At 37.7% G+C, this 18,011-nt stretch overlaps 1 protein-coding gene across 4 annotated transcripts in view; it reads right to left on the bottom strand.

Moving 5' to 3' along the window:
• Window positions 1-16,047, bottom strand: part of RPRD2 (regulation of nuclear pre-mRNA domain containing 2) — a 71,630-nt gene extending 55,583 nt beyond the window's left edge. For all 4 annotated transcript variants that reach the window (XM_010996721.3, XM_010996722.3, XM_064477717.1 and 1 more), the window contains exon 1: window positions 14,820-16,047. In XM_010996721.3, the coding sequence (XP_010995023.1) occupies window positions 14,820-15,024 (205 nt within the window). In that variant the 5' untranslated portion in view covers window positions 15,025-16,047. The remainder of the gene's footprint in view (window positions 1-14,819) is intronic.
• Between the last annotated feature and the right edge of the window lie 1,964 nt (window positions 16,048-18,011).

The following is an 18,011-nucleotide window of genomic DNA, read 5'->3' as shown; positions in this document are numbered from 1 at the left end:
TCATTCTAATAGTTTAAGGCTTTAGAGGTTTGTTTCTACCAAATCTCACTCTTAATGACTTCCTTCCTTGTGTTTGGTGATTCTCTTTTGTTGAATTTTATCTGTAGGAACTCAGAGATCCTAATGAGAAAAAGCTTTCTTTCAAAGTGTATCTGCAGTTGCTCTGACAGACTTGGGGTAGTACTGACCTGGGTCCAATTCAGCACCTTTCTTAGAGGGTTCTTCTACTTTGCTGTGGGCCGAAGGCTTAGTTTCCCATTAGTGTAAATAAGGGCAATTGTCTTAAGAGCAACTTTGCCTTTTCTGTTTGCTCACAGCTCACCGCTCCTGTTTCAGCTGACTCTTCACTTTTGTAGTGAGCTCTCTTACTTTTTTAGCACACCTAGTAATGCATTAAAAATTATGCTTGTAACCTTCTATATAGAATTCCAAATAATTGAGAAAGATACTGCCCCCTTGAGGAAGTGGAACATTAACTCCACACTCCTTAAGTGTGTCCTATGCACAGACTTCTTTCTCAAGTCTACAGTTTGATTAAGGGAGGAAAAAGAGTAATTTTACAGTGAAGAAGCCTGACAAATACTGCCTCAGCCAGGTGATCAAGGTAAGCATCACCAGTGATAAGCCACTGTGATACAACACTCTTGACATGAAGCAAATGGCACTTTTCCTGTGTTCTTTCCAAGAACCCATCACCCCAAGTTAATCAAGGAAAAAAAAAATCAGACAAACCCATACTGAGGAACATTCTACAAAATATCTGATCAGTATTCCTCAGAACTGTTAAAGTCTAAAGAAGTCTAAAGAGACACGATGACTAAATGTAACATGGAATTTTGGATGGGATCCTGGAAAAGGACATCAGACAAAAACTAAGGAAATCCACAAATAAAGTATGGACTTTAGTTAATAATTATGTACTAGCATTGGTTCATTAGTTGTAACAAATGTATTATACTAATGTAAGATGTCAACAACAGGGGAAACTGGGTGCAGGGTACATACTAGAACCCTATATACTATCTTTGCAACTTTCCTGTAAATCTAAAGCTATTCTAAAAGCTTATTTTTAAAAGTTATGTTTGTTCCAATTTCTGCAGGACTTAGTTATATTTTTAGTGGAAGCATCTTGCAAAATATCTAGTCTGTCACATCACCAGAAACAGAAATTGTCCTATTTCCCCTTCTGCCCAGTATAATCATGCTCTTTTCCAGAACCATGCTCCTCTGAAACTCCTCTGGCAAACTTTCTCTTCCCTTAATTTCTGAGAAGTCACTTTGCTCTGATCCTCTCCTCTACCTAGGACACTATTCCTTCTGCTAACCCCTAAAACTCTGGTGTTTCCCAAGTTCTTTCACTGGCCCTGTTCTCTTCTCATTTAAAGTGCTGTCCCCGGAGGGGCTCATTCATTAACTACTACCAGCATGCTTACACCTCCCAAGTCTACATCTCTAGTCCAAAGCTCCTCTCAAATACAATATAGTGGTTATGAACATACTTTGTACGTCAGTCAGACCTAGTTTCAAAGCCCAGTCCCTACTGCCAACCGCTGACTCTTGCAAGCTGCTCTTATCTATACAGTGGGACAATAGTACCTACCTATTCAAAGGTTTTCCTCAAGATTACATGATATAATACAAATAAAATTCCTAGGATAACATCCCATACATAAATGTCAATAAATATTAGCCAATATTAGGATTGTAAGTACTACCTAAATGGTTAATTATCTTTTAAACAACTTTTCTCAGATGCCCTCCAGACACTGCAGCTCCATGTGTTCAAGCCTGTTTTCATCATCTGTTTCCTATCAAATTCCCTGTCACCCAAGACAGCATCTAATAGAATCTATCTTATAAGCTTTCCCCTAACTTTCATCCACAGCATACAATTAATTGGTCAGCAAGTTCTGTCAAATTATACTTTCTAAATACCTCTTAGATCTTTTCTGTCTTCTTCTTTATCACTATACTAATTCAAATGTTTGTCATTTGGTTATATTATAATAATGGCTTCCAAACATTCCCCCAAACATTATTATTTCTTTTTAGGAACTATAATATCAGCTTCACATATTACAATTTACTGTGCTATTTTAAAGACAAAATACAATATTTCTATTGGCATAATACGAAAATATTTCACTCATTGTTCTTGGTTATCTCTTTCTTACCTAATCACCCACTCCAATTCCTCTCAATTTCACCACAAATCCTTACCCTATTTACTACTATTTACCAACCAGCTCAGGAAACTCCCCTGACTCATCCTCCTCTACCCGTCACCTCCCACTCATAGGGAGTCTCCACCTGAGGGAAATAACCCTCCATAACGAAGGATCTCTCCTAGGGAAAGGAAACGATTGAGACTCCATTAGGGCAATCCTTCCCAAGTTGGCCAAGAAAAAAAGTCAGAACTTCAACAATTCTGAACTACTGAACATACACAGATGGTTCTGAAAGCACCGGTAGGGGGAGTTAAATATGGCAAGAAGATACTAAAGTCCAACCCAATCAGCTACATCACACGTTGCAATTGTAAGACTGCCTCAGGCAAAAAGATCAAAGTCAAAGGAACAGCAAAGCCAGGAGTAGCTGATAATTATATTACAATGATAATCTATGTTTAATATTTATATTTTTGTAAATTTACATTTTTACTTGTTTTAACATATGATCCTAATTTTTAAAATATGAAATGCATTAAAAATCTGGGCTCGCTGATTTTACTTCAGTTTTTGAATTCTAAAAGATTTGAATAAATCCCAAAATGATACTGAAACCAGTATTACAAAAAAAAAAAAATTCGGTCCAGTGTTACAATCACTATCTATTGTAGCTTTTGGGCCTATATGTAGTTACTTTGTTTTCAACATACCTTTTCCCCACTATGTCTAAAAAATCATGACTTTAATTGCTTCTTTGTCTTTTCCATCCTCACTTGGCTTTGTGTACCTCTCACTGTCACTCTGTGCTTCTGATTCTTTCACATCTTTGTTTCTATTTGGGATGCCTTCTTTCACCTGCTTTACATCTTTCTGGACAACTGTTTCCTCCATGAAGTCTTTCTTACTACACACAAGTATAAATTGGTTCTCTCTGCTCCCTAATTGGGGGGTTTTCTAGAAAAATTTCCATAAAAAGACTTCCCAAAGTGTGTTCCTTAGAACACCAATCACGTGACATGGATAGAAAAGAAAGGAATTCCATGGTCAAACAAGTTTAAAGTAACACTGAATATCCTATCCCCCACTCTTCAAGGAAATTCATGAAGCACTTCATTAAAGGTGCTAAAGTCTAACAACATAAAACAAGGTTTAACTTTAATTTCATAGTACCTAAGCTTTGATGGTGATATCCTAAACTAAACGTCACCGCTTTCTGGGAAATGCTGTTATACAAATTCATAGTGTAATTATTGTTCATTGCTGTTTTATTTTCTCTGTATCTTATTCACATTTATCAGTTTATACATATATACTGTACATGGCAATTGGAAGATAAGAATGAATAAGAGGACAGATATGAATTCTTAACCTAGTTTATACTAAATACTATATATGTGTAAGGATGCCCTATAAACAGATTCCAAAAGCTCTTCACTTTTCTATTATCAGATTTTTAAAGACTTTTAAAACAGGTGAAATTGATCTTCCAAAAAGTGTCAATATGAAGTATTTAAAAAATCTTATTAAAAATTTAAAAAATTAAAAGAAAATATGATTAATATTTGGCCTTTATTATTCCAACTTCTAATTTTAGAAACCTCATTTTCCACAGGTTATTTTTAAAAATCCAGCAACACTAAACATACTGATGTCCCTTTGAAATCCCTTCTTTGAGATGCATTTTCAAATTAGCACAATAGCTATAAAAAACATATGAAAGATTCTTAAACTCTATGAATTTCTGGAACTGCAAGATGTTGTTATATGCGTAGGTACTTGAAATACTCAAAATAGATTCAAATTAGTGTGTTCTCCGAGTGTTCACTAGTATTAATAAAAATAACTCAAAAAATCCAAGTTCATTCCTTTGGATTATTGCCCTTAAAATTTCAACTAGAGTATGCAGGATTAACCGGAAGAATTTAAAGCTTAAGCAGACTGGCCTGCATGAAACATGGTGTAATAAAGTGTATACATACCATAATTGCATTTAACGATGACAATAATTACCATTTGCTGAGCTTTCTAAATGTCAGGTGGTTTGCAAAGCACTGCATGTGAATTATCTTTTTTAATACCACCAACAGTCATATAAGGTGAGCCATATTATTATTATCCCTGTTTAAAGGCTTTATGAGGTTAGGTAGCAACTATAATGCCTAGTGGCATCCAAAGCCCATGTTCTTTGCCAATTAACCACTATACAATATTGTGTATCTCCCTACATATATAAACCTATGTAAACAAAACTATGTAAAACCTCCATAGCAACAATTCTCCAAGTGTGCTCTGGGGTCAGGGTATAAGAGTCATTAACTAAGTACCTTCTATGTTCTATACCCTCTTCAAGGTGCTGAGGATACAGTGGTGGACAAAACAAATTCCCTGTTGTGATGGGCTTATATTCTATTTGGGGATGATAAGGAGAAATGCATCTCTGTAAATAAGCAAGTAAATAAGGTAGTATCTTATAACAAGAAAAGGCATAAAGAAAACAAAATAGGGTGATGCAGTAAGAGAATGACAGGCAGGAGTAAAAGGGGATAGGCTGTTTGGCTGGGACAATAAGGGTCAAGCTCTAAGGAGATGATATTTGAGCTAAGACCTAAAAGACAAAGACATCAAGGCAAATTTTTCATATAAAGTGGTAGTTTATAAGATGGTAGTGCTAACATAAATGGTAGTTATTTTCATGTTCTTATTTGGCAAAATAAAAATTTAGCAAACTTATGATCTCACAAATTAAAAAATAATAATTAAACAGTTGATAAAATAACATTTGAAAACCTCTGGGCAACATGCAGTATTAAGATGAGAGACAATGAATGTATACCTTGTAGAAACTTGATAAAGGTCATTCTATAATATAAGTCAGTGGATTCTCAAAACTTTTGGTTTCAGGATCCCTTTATACTCTTAAAAATTATTGAAGACCCCAAAGAGCTTTTGTTTATGTGGATTATATGTATGCTATTTACTGTTTTAGATATTAAAACTAAGAATTTAAAAGTATCTATTAATCCATTACAAACAATGATAAAACCATTACAATTAATAAAGTTATATACATTTTTATTAAAAATAACCATTTGCAAGACAAAAAAAATTTAGTGAGGAGGGTAGCATTGTTTTACATTCTTGAAAATCTAATGTTTAGCTTAAGAGAAGACAGCTAGGTTCTCCTATCTGCTTCTATATTCAACTTATTGTTAAGTAGTAATTAATGAACTTTTTCAACTCTGCAGCTGAGCAAAATCATCAAAATAGGCACAGGAACACATACAAACAGAGAGTAGAATGTCAGGTGCCAGGGGCTAAGGAGTCAGGGAACAGGGAGATGTTGGTCAAAGAGCACAAACTTCCAGTAATAAGATGAGTAAGTGCTGGGGATCTAATGCACAACATGGTGACTATAGTATTACATACTCACAAGTTGCTAAGAGAATCCATCTTAAATGTTCTCACAATCAAAAAAAGGGGGGTAATTATGTGAGTTATGTGAGGTGATGAAGGAGTTAAGTAACCTTACGGTGGTAATCATTTTGCAATACATACATGTGTCACATCATCACCTTGTATACCTTAAACTTACACAGTATGTCACTTACATCCCAATACAGCTGGAAATAAAACCAGGCACAAGGGCTGCTTGGGAACCATTATACTGTCTACACCACACTGTCTATGAACACTACAAAATAGCAACAAACTCTGAAGGAAGTGGGAGGCAGTCTAGCACAAAGGCACAGCAAAGGCTCTGCAGTCAGGACAGTGCAGTCGTGAACCTGGCTCCGCTGTTTGCTAGCTGCGAACCTCGAACAATTAACCTTACCTCACTGAGTCTTCTGGTGCTTCCGTTATTATCATCTATAATGTTTCGCCCGTCATCAGTGAGGTAAATTTTACGTATGTATCACTAATAGACTTACCAAGTAATAAAAATTTGGGGAGGAGGGTATAGCTCCGTGCTAGAGTGCATGCTTAGCACACACAAGGTCCTGGGTTCAATCCCCAGCACCTCCATTAAAAAAAATTATGTAATAACTTACCTCAATAATAGTTATATTAAGTGGGATCATATAAGAACTCAGAAAATGTTAGCTATTTATTACTAAATCTATTAGTCAGAATGTTTGTGAAGTTAATTGCTTAATGATTGGAAATTTAATAAAGAACACTGTAACAAATAACGATCAAGTACTTATAAGCAACTCAGGCTTTGAATCCACTGTGTATCTTTTCTTTCTCCTATTCACTCTCAGTTTCTGCCTTCAGAAAACAAACAAACAAACAAACAAAAATTTAAGCTTATGCTTAGCCAACCTGAAACCAGGCAGTTTCCTTTTCCTATGCTATAAATGTTCTGACAATTTCCTCAAAATAATCAATTGACTTCCCAGAGCCTCAGTTTACAAGATTTTTAAGTGGGGATAACTCCTACGTTGCAGAGCTGATGTCAGGATTATAGGTAACATAAACTCATTTTCTGAATTCTGTATCTTTGGACGCAGGATCACACTACAAAAGAAATTTTAATAACTCAAGTAATACTGACTAACTCCTGGACAGAGATCATAATTTTAAAGTAATGTACTATGCTACAGTTTTAAAACCATCATGATGGTAAAAGGGAACACAAAAACAGCATAGGATCTATCCGGGTCTTTTTTAAATTAAAAATGGTAAGTTATAGTACCTAACATGAAAAGATCTTTCCCCTCTAACAGTGAAACTTTTACTGAAGGTAATTAAGAATCAATCTCCTTCCTCCCTCCCTCCCTCCCTTCTCTTTCTTATTCTCTCTTTCTCCCTCCCTGCTGATGGCTACCAAAGAATCACAGGGCAAAAGTAAGTGAAACTAATCACTAGAGAGTGAAGTGAAGGAAGGGAAATGAGGGAAAGACAAAGGTCGCAACCAAAATTTAAACCCAGCATACTGAACATTTCAATGTTTCTAAGAGAAGAGGAAAAACAATGAAGCATTTTTTTAAACTATCTCTATCTTGGCTAGAAAGACTTTAATGTTCCAAAGCACAGATGGAATTGTTGCCTTTTCCCAAAAGGAGTAACTAGGTTCCACTACTTTCTCCACAAGATGTGCATTTCTCCTGAGTTCTATAATGAAAATCTGAGGGGGCAGTGGAATCTGAAAGCGCTACAAAACACCAAGTCCTTTTTGTTTCCTTGACGAGAAGATGAGAAACTCAGTCAAGCTGGTTTGTGCAACAGTGTTAAGTTTTTCAGTAATTTTTACTAGGGTCCCTGAGCAACTTCTACATATTAAAAAAAATCTCATGTTATTCTTAGTTCTCAGAGAGCTGAAATTTTAAAACTAACCCAAAATATCCCCTTTGGACTTTTTAAAATACTGCTATAAAACACCAAACACTTGGGAAAAGAAAAAAAGAAAGAGAGAAAGAAGGAGAGAGCGAGATCGTAACTGAATGACAAAAGTCTAGGAGAAAAAGGAGTTTGGATGTGTCTATTATTTATTAGTTTATGAAAGGCAGGAAGCCAAATCACTAAGAATAAAGTCAGTGAGCCTCCACTCCCTAAGAAATTACATACACATATATATATACTCACCCCTTCTCTATCGACAAAATTTTAATTTTGGGGTGTCTACTTAAGGAAATCTTAATGTTAATATTCTTTCATTGCCAATGAAATTCTGCTTTCAAGATATTTTCATACCACAAAATCATTTGAAGTTTATCATTACTGTTTCACATTTTATGTTATGGGAATGTTTATTTGCTACATAATTTAACATTTAGCTTATTATGGGATGTACAGTGACATTATGTTTCACATATTGCTTCAAATCCACCTAGGGTCATGTATGTAATACCACCTTTCTGCATTTGAGAGAAAAGTAGCTAAATGAAGAACGTAACAATTGCTTGTAAAGTCTCACAATACATGTAAAAAGGCTCATTCAGAATACACCATTATAATAATTACATATTATAATTAAGATATTTCATGTTTTGAAATGTCAGGAAACGTGGAAATTATTTACATCTCTATGAACCTAGGGCAATGGAAGGAAGAAAAGGTGACCTAGGCATCCAAAGAGGAGGGAGAAGACAAACTACACGATAATTTTACAACTGGGAATTAAAACAGACCCAGTGCCTAACTAATCCGTAAGTGCCATTAAGCCTAACCCAAAAGTAGAAACATACAAGAGATCAAAACAGATTTATTATTTCTTTGGCGAGCTCATATAAAGTCCACCTTGAACCTCAAAAAGAACCAAAGCCAAGAATTTGGTCTACTTAGACCAAGTAGAAAGAGGTACCTAAAATGCCCCAAAGTCCTCTCAGGACCTCTTCTCTATCTACACTTGTTACTCTATCCTTACTACACTTACTTCCTAGTACATTTCTTCCAGGCTGGTGGCTCTAAAGACAGTTTATACACTCAACAGACACCCTGTGGTGACAGTCACACAACTGTAACTATACCAAAGCAAGCTGATTGTGCACTGTAAATAAGTGAAGTCAGAATTTGTGAACTATACCTTAATAAAGACTTTCTAAAGTGTAGACAACCCAATCCCAACATATTCAAAACCAAATTTCTGATCTTCCTCCCAGAATGGGCTCCACTTCCAGCCTTCCCAGGATCAATAAATGTCAACTCTTTCTAGTAACACAGGCAAAAAAAAGTCATTTCTGATTACTCTCCTCTCTTACTCCACATTTAATCCATCTAGAAATCCAATTGGATTTACCTTGAAAACAGATCTATAATTAAACTATTTCTTATTACTTCCACAATCTGATCCAAACCATCAATGTTTCATCCCAGGATTACTACAACAGCCACCTAACTGGCATCTCTGCTCCTGCAGCAGTTAGAATGATTTTTTAAAAACAGAAATCAGTTCACATCACTTCTCTGCTCAAATGGTTCCCCATCTTATTCAAAATAAAAGCCCAAGAATGCCTATAAATTCTTTGTCTGCCCCTCCCCCCACCATCACCTACCATAATCTCTGAGTTCATCTACTAATCCTCATTTTCATTACTCCCTCCCAGTCACAAAAGCTTTCTAGCTGTTCCTTAAATTCACGAGGCACACTCTAACCTCAAGGCTGTTGCATTTTCCTGTTCCCTTTGTCTTGGAACAATTATATTGTTCATTTGTACAAATATGATACGTGATTAAAAAGCTTCATGCCTATGGCAGTACTGTTATAACTCTAAATGTCTAGCCAACATATCTGTACAAAGGATGAATTACAAAGAAAGTAAACAGTTAAAGGAATAGCTACATTTCAGAGGCCAGAGCTGCAGAAAATAGTCCCAGACCCTCTAGTTTATAGAATATCAAATACAGGATTACAAGCTCCACTCCCTACTGACCAGTATGGTACCCCAAACTGTTTGCCACCAAAAAATCCTTGTATTCTCCAATCTAAAAGAATCTCACATTTAGAGATTTTTATCTAGTAGACAGCTTTAATAACTAACACGTTCAACTTGTTTTCCCTATTTTTTAAATTATAAATGCGTATCAGAACTTCAAATCTATATAGGATCATCAGTTTTCCCACAGAAAGCAAAATTAAAAACAAAAACACCCACAAAGCTTCAAAATCTTGACATTCTAGTTAATCTATATGGCCTAGTCTTGAATAAGCAGATTATCAAAGGTTTTCTGCATTGTAAAATATATTTTATGAATAGGAAAGGCTGTCTGGTACAGTGGCTAAGAATATACACTCTAAATCAAGAATTCCTGTAAACTGATGCAGCCACTACGGAGAAAAGTAAGGAAAGTCCTTTAAAAAACTAAAAATAGTTACCATATGATCAAGCAAATCCCACTCCAGGGCATATATCTGGAGAAATCTCTAACTCGAAAAGATGCATGTACCTCAATGTTCGTAATAGCACTATTTACAATAGCCAAGACGTGGAAGCAACCTAAGTGTCCACTGACAGATGAATGGACAAAGATGTCTTTTAAAACAGACATGGAAAGACAAATATACAATATCACTTCTATGTGCAATCTAAAAAAATGATATGGATGAACTTACTTACAAAACAGAAATAGACTCACACAGAAAACAAACTTAACAGTTACCAAAAGGGAAAGGGGGAGGGATAAATCTGGAATTTGGGATTACCGGATACACACTACTCTATATAAAAAAGATAAACAAAGACCTACTAAATAGCACAGGGAACTGTATTCAGTATCTAGTAATAACCTGTAATGGAAAAGAATCCAAAAAAGGATAGATATATATATGCATAACTGAATCACTTCACAGCATACCTGAAACATTGTAAATCAACTATACTTCAATAAAAAATAAAAATTAAAAACAAAACAAAACAATCAAGAATCCTGCGTTGAATCCTGGATCTACCACTTATTAGCTCTGTATCCTTGGGCAAGTTACTCAATCTCTCAGTCTCTGTTTTACTATCTGTAAAATGGGGATCATGTAATATCTACTTGTAAGAATTGTGAGGACTGAATGAATTAATACTTGTAAAATGCTTGGAACAGTGCCTGGCACATAATAAGCACTTGATAAAAGTTAGCTATAAAATTGTTACCATCTTCATAGTCCACCCAAGGACCCTGAGACTCAAACTGAGAAACCATTGCCATACACCAAAAATGGTAACTGCGCTTTACAAAAATCTCTGCAACAAATTAATCCTGTATGAGGGGATTTTTTTTTTTTTTTGCTAGTCCATGTTTATATAACAGTTTCTCTTGTGGAAAAAATACCACCTTATATTGAAATTTGCTTCAAATGGGGGCAGGCAGTAAAGGGGATAGTAGAAAAAAGCTCAACCATTAATACGATAACCACTGAAGTGGGATATGGGGAGGGGGAGTGGCATTACTTTTCAAATCTTGTACATATTTAAAGTTCATACCAAAAACAGTTGAAAGGAAATCTTAACAGATTTTCTGCTCTACAAATGGTTTTATTTTCCTATATTCCTCTTTTCTTCAAAAACTCACATTCTCACACCACCTTCTGAAACAAGCCAACCCATTCAACAGTTAGAAACAGCGGGGAGATATCATGAACATGGTATTTCCATTTCGTGCTACTAGTTCTTCAGAGAACTTACTAATTCACCACAGAAAGGCTGGTCCAAATTGTCTGCCCCAGACTGGGAATGTAATTTCTAACACTGTACCCAAAACAAAATAATCATTTTGAACACTCAGGATCTTAAGAGTATCTTTATCTGCACCATCATTGTTATCATAATAAATAATCTGGACACATTTTTATATGCTAGGACCTATACTAAAATACATGCATTATCTTCTTAAAGATTCTCAGAAATTGAGACACACAATTTAAGTACTGTGCGTAGAACCACCAAGGTATTAAGTGATGAAGTTAAGATATAAACCTAGGTCTAATTCTAACATCTGTATTTTACATAAAAAATGAGAGGGATGAAGGAAATATAGAAATGATAATCCAGTCAAACTGCACATCCAGTCCATACAAGAGCCTTATTTTAAAACTGCCAACAACCATACCTACCACTTCTTTCACTAATTTGTAAACACTGCCTTCTGATAAACAGAAATTAAAACAATTCAAGTTCTTGATTAACTATTTCACAAAATTATCATGGCAAATATTTACTGATGGCTTATTGTGTGCCAAACACTGTTCCAGTTGCCTGGGGATACAGCAGCAAAGACAACATCGCCCTGTCACATGATGGAAGGTAAACAATAAACATATAAACAAACAAATAAGCTAATTTCATATACTGAAAATAAAGTGATGTGACAAAAAGCAACTGAAAGAACCACTTGAAATAAGATCACTAGGGAAGGCCTTTCTGAGGAGGTTAATACTTGAACTTGGATCTAAACGACGAGAAGATAGGATTGGAAGAAGCCTGAGAGGTAGTAGGCAGGAACTTGCAGATGTTTTACTTGCAGTAAAAGAAGTTTAGATCTTAAGCCTGTTGCAATAGGATATCACTGGAGGATTTTAAAACACAGAAATGACACCTGCTTATGCTACGAAGATCACTTCTAAAAACTGATAGTAATAGAAGCTTCAGTCACACAAATTAAAACAAGCCTGAATAAAATCAGTAGAACCCCCATGAAGTGTGTCTTCAGGAAGTCTACTTGCCTTCTCTAAATTATTTCCTTTAAAGTGAGCAAAAGTCTCTCATTACACATTATGAAATAAAGGACAAAAATGAAAATATCTTGGGAAGAGTTAACACAGTTACTGAAATTCATACTGATATCTAAATTTAAGTGACTAAATAATGGATGCCAGAAGGGAAAAAGAGAATCAGAAGTGGTGTCAGGAAAATGGACAGAAAGGCTGGGAATGCCAAAGACATGCACTTCTAACTTGCCTAAAGCTGACTTAGAAACCGAAGTAATTCTAACACCACTAACCTGAACCATTTCTCTCACATGGCTTTATTTACAATAAGATAGATGACATTCATTCAATGTAAATATAAAAAACTACAAATTACCCTTAACCATTTCCATTAGTTTCCAAAAGTTAAGTTCCATTCCACCAGGAAAAAAAAATCAGGTTTATACAAAGCCGAAAGCATTTAACTATACAAACTATATATAATGCACTTCAAATGAAGTACTGTCTTTCTAGAGCAAGCATTTTTTTTTGCTCTTAAAATATCAACAAGGGAAATAAACTCAGGCACAGTATCAACAGTAGAGGCAGAAAAATTCTGGCTCCAGTGTATCTCATTATCACTGACCAGAAAAAATATACTATAATTGTCATTTGTAACCCCACAAGCAGGGATGGGGACCAACTTATTCTTGCAAATGATGTAACCATACAGTTAAAGCACCAGAGCCCAAAGGTAGGAAAAAGTAAAAGCTTGTGTAATTTAGTAAAACTGTTTTAACACAGGAAGAAAACTATGTTTAAGGTGAATGTGTCCTCAGGCTCACCTGAACACTGCTTGCTACCACTAGTATACCAAGTAGACAAAGCTTTAATGTAAACAACCCCAACTGATTGCAGCAGCTTGGTGGGGAAACCCTAAAGAATAATCTTGAAAACATTAATTTACAAAGTTAAACGTGGCCACTGGCATGTGATGTGGTGGAGTCAAATCCCAACTCCATCAATTTACTGTGTAATCTTAAGCAACTTACTTAACATTTCTGAACCTAAGTTTCTCCATCTATAAATCAATGGTTAAAAAATCCACTTCTTAGAGTTATTTTAAGGTATAATGAGATACTAGATATATTGTAAATGACAATAAAGGGCTGGGAACATGGTAGATATTCAATATGTGAGTCTTTGCTGATAACTGTTATCATATTTGATATTGTATGTTCTAATTTTACCTCTTGGAAAGAAAGTAACTTTTACCTGCTATTGGTAAATATAGGTAATCCTGCCTTGGTTATATGACACTTTTAGCATATGTTATTCCATCAGCCACAAAACATCTTTCCCAACATTAACTCTATACACAAATGGTTTGAAGCTTAAGGCCTATGATTTTGCAAGTTTCATCCATCTGTTCCCTAAAAGGTAAACACAAATCAAAACACTACAAGGGCAATGGCAAAGTGGAATAAAAAGAATAATTGGATTATGGGTCTCACTGGTGACATGCCATAGACAGGAAGCAACAAAAGACCTAAAATTCAAATAGGTATATATGGATTTAGAGTCAACTCTCTTCCTAGAAGGAAGCAACAATGACTTCTCCACACTTCGTCCTAAAGATTTGAAATCTGCAAACAATCCATGCTTCCTGACAGTTTAATAGACCTCTTTTCTGCAGTAAAGCAGCGAAGTGAAGGGGAAAAAAAATATCCGCGATGAAGACAAAAAAGTAGTAACTGGGAGGGAAAAGTAGTATATATTAAAAAGCACACTTCTTGATTCCTTGTTTTGATTACCTATAAAACCAATTCCAATTCTTTAAAAAGGTATTTGAACTGATTAAAAAGCACCCGGATATGTTTTACATTTTAAGGTATTAAAGGCGATACTGACTACGGTTCTTTCCGGTCAGTATCAAGAAGCCTGTATTTTATTGCAGCAAACATAGGTACGGGGAAACCTCCTAGGTGGTCGCCTCAGCTCTATGTGGAGCTCACGTTACCTCCTAACATTCATCTAGGTAAGGCCCCCTTCTTATTACACATCACAAGTTTTAGGTCAGTGGAAAATAGGATGGTCCAACATATTCCAGCGAAAAACGTGCATATACTACTGCTTACACCACAGCTTGTCTATCATCAGGAAAACAAGAAATCATTAACACGTCAAGGCCTATAAGAAATAAACGGACGCGACAATTCCCGTGAAGGTTCAGTAACGACAGCAACACCTTGCAAGGCTCTGAAATGAAATAACATGTAAATCTCTATAGATTTGGGCCCAATGGCCCAAGGTCACACCAAGTCAGTGGCTATAAAATCCAAGAAATGATAAGCCTCCTGCAGTTCAGGACAACGCTGGCTAGGAATGGAGTCTGGGTTTGGGAACACTGGGGTCGAAGCTTTAATGTGAACGACCCCAACCGACTGCAGCGGCTCGGTGGGGAAACCCTAAGCGTTTCAGGCAGGATTTCCTTCCATTCCCCAGTCTTCCCTTCCCTAGTCACCCCCAACACTCACATCTCCGGAGCCACTTCATCCAATGGTAGACGATAGTAGTGTGGTGTTTCTTGTTCTCTATACACCAAGACGACAAGCCTTGAATAGATTCCATGGTGTTAGTTACCGACTGGAATTTTCGATCCAACGAGGACTCCAGTGCCCCTGCAGAAGAGGCCGACGAGGAGGAGGCCTTACTGCTGCCTCCGCCGCCGCCGGCCGCCATCTTCCCGGTTTGCACAAGCGCTGCTGCTCCTCAAGCGGCCGCGGCCCCGGCGGCGGCGACGGCGGCGGGAGCGGGCACAACAATCACTGCGAGTGCGTGAAAGCCGGAGGTGGGGAGGGAGGCCAGGGGGTGGGGATGGTGCACGCGCGAGGCTCTTCTGGAGGTAGGACGGGAGGACCAGCCGCTGGGCACGCTGGCGGCTCCTACACGCTGCAAGGCGGGGCTGAGGGCTTCCAAGGTTTATCAAAATTATTCAAGGGATTGTGTTTAAACCAGTCAGTAATTACGGAAGAGTTACAGCAGAAAACAGCTCCTGCAAAGCGTTTCTAAACGCCTGGCCCGGAAATTAATGGTTTTATACTCTCCGGCTCTCAACGCTTAAGGCCCTTCCCCACACTTCTCTAAGGGCGGGCGTTAATATCTTAAAGTTAATACTACCCGACAGCCCCTTCAGTTGCAGAAATCTTTCTCTCTCCTTTAGATCCTCTAGCACAGAAAAGGCCCAAGGCTACCTAGTCAGGATTTTTTTTGCAACGCAATAGCAGCAAAGGGACAGCAACAGTAACGCGCACGCGCTGCTTGGCCCCGCCCCCCCGCTTCCTTCTCAACCTAGAAAGCAGAGGGAGGCGTGATGGCGGGGCCAGCTGGCCAATCAAGGGAGAGGGACAAGAAGCGCGCGCAGGAGCCCACAAGCTCCAAGGGCCAAAGAGGCGCTCGGATTACTTGTGCGCCTGCGCAGCAGACCTGTGTGTAGCGGGTTGGGAGGAAAGACGGGGAGGGAAGGGTGGGGGAGTTGGTCAACCTAGGGAGAGGTTGGGGGAGGGGCTTCACCGCTCCACCCCGTCTTTTGCTTCCTAGCGACGTCTCTCTCGGGGCTGTCCAGCTCACACGGCAAGGCCGAGAAACTCCCACCGCTCAGCGGCCACTGTTATTTTCTGGCGCCTGCAGGTGCCGCCGCCGCCGCTAACTCCTCGGGATGCCGACGCGCGACAAAGTAGCTGGCGGCCATCTTGCGGTGCCTCATAGGATGCGCATGCGCCAGCTCCAGCGAGCCATTCACTACGCAGGCTCCCAGACCAGACAGTATTTTACACTCCCTTTGGACGATACCATTCACAGCCGCTTGACTTTTTGCATTATAGGATGAGGAAATAAATGAAGTGAAACGAAAATTCTCCCCGTAGAATTTTCGAGACGAGGGAAGAATAAAAGGCAAGAGGTGATCTCACCTTCACCAATTATGATATAGTCTCACAATTGCATATAGTTTACAAAAGCCTTAAATATCTATTGTATTGATTAGCACAACCTAATCAATAATTGCTTGTGTTCCATTGAACACTGAACACATGCAGTTATTGTATTTTAATTTTTTCACGTCTTCCCAGTAGACACGTTTCTTGAGGCAGGGAACCTGTTTTGTCTATCTCATATCTACTATTCGTTAATTTAACAGAAAGTTGTACGGGGTATAGCTCAAGTGGTAGAGCCCATGTTTAGCATGCATGAGGTCCTGGGTTCAATCCCCAGTACCTCCTCTAACCTATAAGAATAAAATAAATAAACCTAGTTACCTCCTCCCACTGAAAAAAAAAAAAGGGATAAAAATCCCTTCCCTCTGGGGTTATAGGTAGATATCAGGGAGTAATAAGTTCTATGAAGAAGCATGACAGGGTATTGTGTGTGTGTGACAGGAAGAAAAGGAGGCCAGTGTGGCTAGAGAAGAGTAAGAGAGGGGACAAGTGGTAGGACATGAGATGTGAGAGATTCAAGTAGGGGCTGGAAGGCCACTGTAGGGACTTTGGCTTTTAACTTTGAGGTGGGGAGCACTTTTATGTAGAAGGGTTTTAAGCAGGGAAGTTACATAGCAATCTTTTTAAAAGATCACATTGGATGCTATGTTGAAAATAGACTTCAGAGCAACCTGATAATCCAGACAAGGAAATGATGGTGGCTTGTACAAGAGTGGCAGCAAAAAGATGAGAAGTGATGTCAAATCCTGGATATAGTTTGAAGGTAGAGCCAGAAGAATTGTTCATAAATTTAAGGATAATATGGGAAAAAAAAAAAAAAGACCCACAAGTGAGTCAAATATGACACCAAGGTTTCTGACCTGAGCAACTAGAACAGTGTTTTTCAGCCCTTTTTCCCCCATTACTGTTGTCCCTAAAGGCCCTTCTTATATATTTTTTCAGTTCTCCCCAACCCCCATGAAATGTTAATGCCACAGATATACTGTAAATCTATTTATGTATGTATATCTGTATTCTCTGACATAAATCTTAGCAGTGTTCTCCTAGGGTAGTCTACCAAGGCAATAGAAATAAAAGCAAAAATAAACAAATGGGACCTAATTAAACTTACAAGCTTCTGCACAGCAAAGGAAACCATAAGCAGAACAAAATGACAAACTATGGAATTGGAGAAAATATTTGCAAAAGATGAAACTGACAAAGGCTTAATCTCCAGAATATATAAACAGCTCATATGACTTAATAGGAAAAAACCAAACAACCCAATCCAAAAATGGGCAGAAGACCTAAACAAGCAATTCTCCGATGAAGACATATGAATGATCAATAGGCACATGAAAAAATGCTCAGTATCAATAATTGTCAGAGAAATACAAATCAACATTACAATGAGGTATCACCTCACACCAGTCAGAATGGGCATCATTCAAAAATCCACAAATGATAAAGCTAGAGAGGATATGGAGAAAAGGGAACCCTCCTACAATGTTGGTGGCAATGCAGTTTGGTGCAGCCATTGTGGAAAACAGTATGGAGATTCCTCAAAAGACTAGGAATAGACTTACCATATGACCCAGGTATCCCGCTCCTGGGTATATATCCAGAAGGAACCCTAATTCAGAAAGACACCTGCACCACAATGTTCATAGCAGCACTGTTTACAATAGCCAAGACATGGAAACAGCCTCAATGTCCAACGACAGATGACTTGATAAAGAAGAGGTGGTATATTTA

Source organism: Camelus dromedarius, chromosome 23 (assembly GCF_036321535.1).
Source record: "Camelus dromedarius isolate mCamDro1 chromosome 23, mCamDro1.pat, whole genome shotgun sequence".
Classification (NCBI taxonomy): domain Eukaryota; kingdom Metazoa; phylum Chordata; class Mammalia; order Artiodactyla; family Camelidae; genus Camelus; species Camelus dromedarius.
The sequence above is the reverse complement of the archived record's forward strand: the minus strand, read 5'-3'. Positions and strand labels throughout refer to the sequence as shown.